The 8,798-nt window shown below is 48.2% G+C and overlaps 1 protein-coding gene across 1 annotated transcript; it reads right to left on the bottom strand.

The window, feature by feature from the left end:
• Positions 1–805: 805 nt before the first annotated feature.
• TIMMDC1 (translocase of inner mitochondrial membrane domain containing 1) lies at positions 806–8,707 on the bottom strand. Its single transcript, XM_075033985.1, has 7 exons — positions 8,549–8,707; positions 8,266–8,431; positions 6,678–6,766; positions 4,726–4,793; positions 3,887–3,965; positions 2,372–2,482; positions 806–1,790 (listed from the first exon to the last, which is right to left on the bottom strand). The coding sequence occupies exons 1-7, from the start codon at positions 8,641–8,643 to the stop codon at positions 1,691–1,693; spliced, it is 708 nt and encodes a 235-aa protein (XP_074890086.1). The 5' UTR covers positions 8,644–8,707; the 3' UTR covers positions 806–1,690.
• Between the last annotated feature and the right edge of the window lie 91 nt (positions 8,708–8,798).

Below are 8,798 nucleotides of genomic sequence, written 5' to 3'. Positions count from 1 at the left end.
AAAGGCCTGCTATTTTGTTTTTTGAGGGGGCCAGAGGACAGTAACACTACTGTCACCAATGTATGCAGAGCTTAAAACAGGAAGGGGAGGGACATTCATACCTTTGCTTATTCAGATCTTTCACTTGCACCTAGAAAAGGAAAATCAAAGCTGGTTGATGACAATCTCAAAACACACATATTTCTTCAATGGAAAAGTGAACTACACTGAGGTGTTTAAAAATAAAATGCTCATTTCAGAAGTCAGAAAACATACCACCTTCTTGGAAGCAAGCTGTGCCAAAAATCTGCTTTGGGTGGGTGGAATACTCTCTGTGGAATCAACTGTTCACATTTCAAGCAACAGTAATTAGCTGTCCCACAGAAGAGCATTCAACCAGCACAGACTGACTACTCTTTTCTTGTGGGAAGGAGCCCCAAACCCCTGGCTGGATGTAATTCCCTTTAATAGGAGAAAAAACTCCAACAAAGAAAGGGGACCAGAATTCTGACCTTCTGCTTTGAGGGCAACAGTGATGGCCCACCTGGCCCTGCTGGGTACAGAGCATTATTACATTAACTTCAGCCCTACCCATGGGTAACAGCTGTGACTTAACAGTTGATCTATGGTACAAAATAATAAATAAGAGCTGGCACTCTCCTGGCTCTTGTCTTTGTTACTGCCTGGATAGAGGACTGTCTGACACTGCCACCAGACTTTATTGCTCGCTGGTGGGATCTTAGAGCTCTTCTCATGGGGTATCACTCAAGAAGGTTTCTCTAATGCAACTACTGTACTAACATAAAGAGCTTATGTACACAATCACCACTGCTAGATGGCTTTATTGAGTGTCTTGAACCACATTTCCCCCAAAGGTAATCCCCTAATTTCCAACCTTCAAATGAAATTAGAGGCCTTTTTATTGTTGCTAAAACTGTCCACAGTGCCAATTCTTCTACCATCACCACCAGAAACAAGTCATCCTTTCTGTGGCCCCCTCAGTTACATTTCTATTGAGAAACCCAAAACATGTCTTTTTCAGGGTATTTCCGTATCATTCCCAGCTCCTCCACCGTTCCTCAACATTGATTGCAAAATACCCCAAGTACTGTAGGAACCAAGTGTGTTTTTCGGCAAAAAGCCTGAAGAAACCACTGTCAGCAAAACAGCATTGGTTCCAGCCAGGCCAAGTCAAGCTGCGGGAGCGGGTTGGCGAGAGGAGGAAAACCGCTTGCTCTAGTGCTGCTTGCATTGCACTTCGGCAGCAAGTTCTTCAGGCACTGTCTGAAGAGCAGCTTTCACCAGAGCATAATTAGCTTTTAGAATTGGGGTATCATCTTTAGCATCCAAACTATTCACAGACTCCTTTACCTTGACTATTTCTACATCACTGGTGGTTTGGAGGTTTTCAGCAGTGAAATGGGTTCTAGATGAGGCTCTGGGGCTGCCCTCACCCCCTGCCAAACTTAAATGACACTACCTAGTCTGCGGAGTCTGCATTTCCACCTTTTCAAGTGGAACAGGTTTGGCCCTCCTAAGCTCTTGTGCAGTGATACACATCCATGAACAATGTTTTCTGCAAAATGCTTTTTCACAAGTGCACAGGCTGTAACTGTGTTCACAGAAGACTTCCGTGACCCCTTGACTGAAGACTTTTATGAGCAGAATCAAAATACTTTGTAGCTGCTCACAACAGAGATCTGGGGAAGACTCAGCAGCTCCTAGATTCTTGTGCTCTCTCCGTCTCCGGTCCTCCCTGGGCGTTGCTTTCCATTTCGCCTAAGACTTCAGTCACGCTGAGTCTGGATTGCCTAACGAGAGAAGAAAAAGTGCAAAATAATTTTATGCCTGTATCCTCCTGACAAAGGCATCACTGCTGAATCCCAACTCTTGAAAAGTTTATTCTAGAGCTGGCACTACTTGTGAGTTTTAGTAAGTCAGTCAGTCAGTCATGCAACTAGTGCCATAGCCTTTTCTCCTCAAAGCCTCCAGCTATCCTTCTTCTTTCCTCTCTCTAACAGGGATTGAAAGAAGGCAGCAATGAAGAAAAAGCCAGAGTTCCAGCCTCTCTCAATTTTGGTAAAGAAATACTAATGTGCTCATCCTGCTTGTCTTCTTGGCCACTGCTAAAGTGAAAAACTAATGCAGAGTTACTGGGCCAGGGTGGGGCACGAATTTTGAACAAAATACCTCTTTACAAAATAAGTAGGAACATCTAAGCTGGGAAGACTAAATCAGCAGTTCTCAGACTGATACGTGAAACACACCAAAAATCAAGAGCAGAACCGAGGTTTAGAAAACCTAGTGTGTCGTGGTTTCTTTAAATGTTTGAACCACACAGACCTAGACACACTTCTAGTCAGAGACTCAAAGAGGCAGAGCTGTTCCTTACCACTCCGCTAACTTCTGTTCATACAGCTCCCTGCGCTCACGATTTCTCTTCTCCTCAAAGGTCTCACCAGCAACCTTCTGCATTATCATTAAAAGGGCCCCTGCAGGGATCCTAGAGGAAGCAGAAAAGTCACAAGTCACCCAGGGGACACACAACAGTAATAACTTACCGACATCGGCAAAAGGAGCATGTGGGGGCCAGCCACCAGATCAGTGGCGCGTAATATTCCCCAATACTCACATCACACCACAGACTAAGGTATTCCTGTTGTCAGCCACCAAACACAGCCCGTCTTCAGCTGTGACTCACTGTAGCCCTTTTGATTTTTTGAATTTATTCATTGACAGGCACACAGAGGGCAAAGGGGTAGAAGGATTTAAGGTGCCCAAACAACCCCTGTAGATCACCTAACCTATAACTTAGACAGTCACACCCCTACTTAGCTTCAGTACAGCTCTGGAGGTACTTGTGTTTTCATTGGTAAAGCTCCTTAGGCTGCTTCCAGGCTCGCCCACAGCTGACACCATCCTGACAGTGCTAAACAGCACATATAAAGCTCATTCTCTTGTCCCAGCAAGATCCCCAAATTCTCTTGTGAGGATATTCATAAGTCAGTACTTTGAGAAGAAATCCCAGTTCTGCTTGAAAAGTCAGACTTCTCCTGAGTTAAGAGGTCATTGTCCTGATGGACAGAGCCCCTGAGAGAGAACCATGGGTTCCTCCATGCCCCAGGGAGCTTTAGGAGATACATGGCTGCAAGACATATACGAAGAGATGTCCCATCTTACAGCCTTGGGTTGTGCAGCCCAACCACACAGCTTCTTCCTCAGCATTTCCTAGTGACTGCTGCTCCACATTTTGGCTTTGATGGAGCCTATTTTGTAAAAAAATAATGTTTACACAGATTCCTAACCTAGGGGCTGGTGGTTCCCCAGGTCCCCCCTTCTTCAAAAGGCATCATCATGACATCCCCTTGCGTGCTGTCTGGATTCTGAGCTGATACAGAAGCAGTTGCTGATGAAGCTGAGAAGGAGCCCAGAAGCTGTGTCTTACACTACTGACCTTATCCACAGACAACACAGTTCCTTAAAACAGATGTTCAATGGTTCTGCGCACAACCATTGGGCTCATCAGTGACCACGCCAAAGAAGGGGGACAGGAGACTTGTCTATAACCCATCCTGACAATTTCCTATTTAACAGTAGTTAGCATCTCCTCTAATAAGCAAATAGCAACAGGTGACATGCTCTATTGAGAGCACCAAGTTCTTATCACAGAGGAAGCAGCAAAACACAAATCAAGAAAAAAAGAAGAAAAAAAAAGTTTAAAGGTTGGAAGAAAAGTCATCATCATGAGGTCCCAAGAGAGATACAGAAAATTCCTCAAGGCAAGAGTGGAAGGGAAGCTTCTGTAGCCCCACCTATGATTCATGGCTTGGTGTGAGACCACCGTCTAACAAACACCCTTAAAGAGTAGCTGTGTCTCAGTCACTCATTGGCAGCAGTCACAACTCACCCAAATGCTGTTCCAAACATGAGGCCTCCTGCCAGTCCCTGCAGGCCCAAGTGGATTCTGAAAAGGGCTCCTGTGAAGGCTAAAAAAACCAAAACCCACTGAAACCACAAACAGCCCCCCCCCATCACATACAGACGGAGGGAGCTGCTTTGCTGCATTTCTCCTCTCCGTGACCCGACATCTACTTTTAACAGAGCGGAAACCAAGCACTGTGGCCAGTGGGAGGGACCCTCACCATACAGTCACCATGGTCTCTGCACTAAAACATTGCACAAAGCTCCTTCTGCTTCAGAAAAACTCCCCCAGAAATGCTAAGAGGTAAAAGTATCTATGAAAGTAAAACCGAGCTCTCTCCAGGCTGGAGCATGACTTCCTCCCCCCCGCCCACTTTTTTTATTCTGTTCAACAGCAGCTAATAATAGTAGCTGCCATGTAAGGCAGAAAAGATCAGTAAAACAGGTATTCAACTGTAAGGGCAATAAACAGTGCACTGAACTAAAGAGCAGAAACAAGAAATGCTTTCCTTGCTAAATAGGTAGTTATGAGAGCGGGTTATGCACCAAGTGTTGCCTTTACCTGACACAAGCATTTTTCACCCAAAAAACTCCAGCAAGTATTTTGAAGTTTCAGAAGTGCATCGATATCTCTCTGTTACAAATAAAGGTACCCAGCAGTTAAACAACAGAGCAAGGTCACAACGGCAGTCGGTAGAACAGGAAACAAAACCCAGGAGCACAGAAGCTAGAGACCTGCTCAAATCCAAGAGATACGGATTTCTGCTTATGCTTTTCTGCTTACAACCCTTGCTCATAAAGAGAAAAATATACAAGCAGTCTTACCTCCTGCCGAAGCATAATTACTGATGGTGCTTTTATTGCGGTACACAGACAGACCAGTGCTCGCCATGCTGCAAAGTTAAGGCACAGAAGAAGTCATCAGTTGGACACGGAAGAAGACAGGTAGCAAAACACAGCCTGAAATAAAGCCGGATTTCATTAAGCCAACCCTCAGGTTGCCTCTAACCGCCTTGTTGCCCATCTGTCCAGAGCGCACACACGCCAGCCACAAGTGCCTCGATTTCTGTGACTTTACTGCAGGCAGGTGCACAGCCAGAGGCCAGTGAATACCAGGATTCCCAGCCTGGATCTGGGATATTCTTTTTCTTTTTTTAATCAAAGATATTTTTTTCCATTGTATATTCAAGGATAGAAGGAATTGAGCAATGAAAAGGTCCTGTCAGTCAGCCAGTCCCGATGTAGGACCTTACCCCCAGAAGCGGAACCCAGGTGTCGGTAAGCTCTTGCCTGAAGACAGTCCCCACCACTAGAGCTAAGTCACACTCATGACGTCAGCAGGGTCACCTACTCTTGCAGGATGAGATTTCCCACCAGGGTAGGTACACCATCTCCTCCAAAAACATCAGCAAAGCCTCAAAACACTCTCTGTTCTCAGTTCAGCAGCCACATCCTCCCCATCACTTCAGCAAGCCTCCTGCATGACATCTACAAGTCAACAGCAATCTTCCTCTCCTTCCCAACACCGTAACGTCATCCTAGTCTTTGTACAAGGTAAAACTACACAATTTGGTTTTAAACTGCGAAACTCAAAATTCGCACAACTGCAGGATGAAATCTTCAACTTGGACTCTACAGAAACAATTAACGCGGAGTGACGAGTATCTTCGCTCAAAGCCTTTTACAAAGGGGTAGCGAGAAGGGCGACGATCGGCCCTCAGGGGAGACACCTGGTGGAAGATGACGCAGTTACACGTCAAGCCCAGGAAAAACTAAAGAAATCAAATATTCCAGGAGAGAAAGCAAACTGTTCACTAACTAAACCTAAGAACAGACACTAAAGCAAAAGGAGCCAAAAAAAACCAAGAGAGATCGAGGAAGAAATTCAGAAAGGAACAAAAAAATCAGGGAGATGGAAATACAAAACAGTGCTAGTCAATATTGCTGGTATCTTAAAAGCAGAAGGGGAACTTAAACAGAACAGACCTGCAGATATCGTCAACACAGGTTTAGGACTACATATAAATTTGCCATTTTGCATGTTAGGGAAGGAGATACTCCTAGTTTAAAAGGGCTTTATTTGGAAGAGCATGCTTAGTTTGATGCTATATTGTCAGAAATGCACTGACACATCTGAGGGAGAAAATCAGGGAAGCAGAACAGTATCTCTGCATTGGTGGTGCGTGTAGGAAAAATGTGAAGGCCTGAATAGGTACGTACAACTGGTAGGTCTGATGTTCAGTGACTGCTTAATATCAAGATGATCATCTGCAAGCATTTGAGGACAAGAACAAAGAATTATGAGTAATGCTAGTGTATACAACCTAGGAATAATGAGACCTAAGAAAAAGGAGAAAAATTAGCGTGGGATAGAAAGCTCTTCCAGAAACAGCCAACACACTGTAACACTCTCCCAGAGAAAAACACAAAAAAAGAGATGAAGCAAAAGCAGAAAGAAGCCATCAAGTACAGAGAAGAACAGTATTCAAGTCAGCAACAGCATGGATTAGACATAAGGAACAGGGCTTTTCCAGTTTTAGTTTTTGTGTTGGTTCATTAGAAGATTTGAATTCTGGGATAATTATAAAAGGTTACATCCTCTTCAGGTTCACGTCTTATCAATCATCAGACTCGCTATTAACACGCTTTGAGCCTCAATCAATCACCAGCAGTCTCTCAGGGAGCTGCGAGCACTGCTGGCACAAAGGGCTCCTTGCTGCTAGTGCTTAAGGATCAGCCAGCTCTTCTCCCACTACCACCGGGAAACACTTACTTACTTGAATATTGTCACAAAAGTGGCTACTCTCCAGCTCCAGCGCCAGCCGTAGCGGATGAAACTCCTAAGACCAGCCCGATGCGCAGATTGCTGGGGGGAGAGAGGAGACGGGTTACAGTGACAGCCCTGCTCCTCCGCGCAGCCAGCACCACCAGCCCGCTGCAACCCCGGCTGTGCATGACAGGTCACGGCACTGATGTCACTTGGGAACGACACCCTGACCCTCAGGGATCAAGTCGGCCACCTTCAGAGGAAGAGCTGCTCACGTTTACCCCAGCCACCAACAGGAAAACCAAGGATTAATTCCAGTTTGTAACATCAACTGGTCTTTCTAATCCCAGTGCAGGAACACATCGGGGGGGACAGGGAGAGCTTTCCGAGGACAGTACGGGAGAGTGGCAGAGAAGAAAGGGGGACGAACTAGAAACTAGTTCTCAATTATTATGAGCTTATAAGTATTAATAAATAATAACCATTAGCCATAATAAGTAAATAACAACCACTTACTTTAAATGTTACGAGACCATGAAGCTCTGCAGTTTAGCACTGGCACTTAAAAGTTTGGCAAGAATCGGCTTTTAAAAGGATGTGATAAACAGAAGCTTCATAAAAATTAAAAATATTCCAGTTAATACCATGAAAGAAAATTACTTCTCTCTTGCAGTGCCTATGGCGTAAGTGCTTAGCCCAGGTGCAGATACACAAGAGAGTCATCAGAAGGACAGTGTGAAGCCACGCAGCAATACTTTGCAGTCAGCTACATCAGGGCCAAATCTAAACAGCAAACAGTGTAAAATTCAGATTTCTAAAGGGGTTTTTTTCTAATAATCCAGGTAACCAAAATTTTAATTGAAGAAGAAGCCCCCTAAAAGTTCAAATACACCTATAAAATGTCTGTTAAAAATGTTCTTTGCTATGCGGTATGGTGATAAGCCAGAAGAATTTTAAATGGTCTTAAAATAACTCACATTAATGACACTACCAATTTGACGCTACAGGGTGAAGTCTCTTGCCAACATATTAAAATTCAAAAGCCAAAAGGCTGTTCAAGACGTATTGTTTACTGAGCCGTAACAGAATGGCAAAAGTTGTTACCAACTTTTTCTATGGCTAAGGACAATTTCTTCGAGTCGACCGCGCAGAATTCGCGTACGGCGGGACAGCTAACTTACACCACAGCTGACCAGGCAGCCTGCGCGTATTCGCGCACGTGGAGCGAGCACCGCGGGTTTGGTTTTGGGGTTTTTTTGCCACAAACCGTACAGAACGGCGGCGCGGGCGCAGCGCTGCCTGACGCGCCCCTTAGAGGAACGAGGCCGTTCCACTCGCTCTCCCACGGAGGCCCGGCCGCCACGAACCGCCGGCCCCCTCCTCCGCAGCCGGCGCCGCTCGCCTGGGGGGCTTCGGGGGGGCTGCCCCGGGAGGGGAGGGCCGGCGACGCTTCCTCCGGTCCCCGGAGCGGTGGGCGATGCCCCGCGCTCCCCCCCGTGTGATCCTCCACACACACACACACACACACACACGCGGCCACGGCGGGGCTCCCGGCTTCGCGGGTGGGCCGGGCCCGCGCGGCGGCGTGGGGCTCGTACCACCGCATCGGCGCGGTTCTGGAAGAGCTCCCCGTGGCTCCGCTCGATGAAGGCCTTCCGGGCGTGGTAGAAGGCCGGCAGCCCGCCGTACATCCAGCCGACGACCCCCCCGGTGAAGCCCGACTTGATGATGTTCACCGTCTCCTCCGGGTACTGCTGCCGCTCGCTGCAAGGGAAGGGCAGGGCTGGGCCTCCGGGCCGGGGAGGCACGGGGGGCCCGCGGGCAGCGCCGGGCCCGGCGCCCGCGGACGCCCGCCGCCGCCCGCCCCGGCCCTGTGCTCACTCTCGCCGCCAGAGCTCGCTGAGCCGCTCCCAGCCCGTCTGCGGCGGCGGCGCGGGGCGGCCGAACTGCGGCTGGGCGCCCACCCCCTCCGCCATGGCCCTCCCCGCCGGCGGCGGCAGCGCTGCGGCTGGGGCTGGGGCTGGGCGGGCGCGGCAGCGCCCCCTGCCGCCCCGGCGGGGCACGGCGCCGCGGGACAGCACAGGGCCGGGCCGGGCCGGGCCGCCCCGCCGGGAGCGCCCGCGGCCGGGGG

This window comes from Buteo buteo, chromosome 8 (genome assembly GCF_964188355.1).
Source record: "Buteo buteo chromosome 8, bButBut1.hap1.1, whole genome shotgun sequence".
Taxonomy (NCBI): Eukaryota; Metazoa; Chordata; class Aves; order Accipitriformes; family Accipitridae; genus Buteo; species Buteo buteo.
Note: the sequence above shows the minus strand (reverse complement) of the source record. Positions and strands in the feature narration are given on the sequence as shown.

What these genes read in the sequence shown, in the direction of transcription:
- TIMMDC1 (XM_075033985.1), bottom strand. Translation starts at nt 8,643, where the DNA reads ATGGCGGAGGGGGTGGGCGCCCAGCCGCAGTTCGGCCGCCCCGCGCCG. An exon ending in AGCGAGCTCTGGCGGCGAGA is followed by an intron (nt 8,432 to 8,548) that starts GTGAGCACAGGG and finishes CTTCCCTTGCAG; the next exon opens with CGAGCGGCAGCAGTACCCGG. An exon ending in GAACAGAAGTTAGCGGAGTG is followed by an intron (nt 1,791 to 2,371) that starts GTAAGGAACAGC and finishes TTCTCTCGTTAG; the next exon opens with GCAATCCAGACTCAGCGTGA.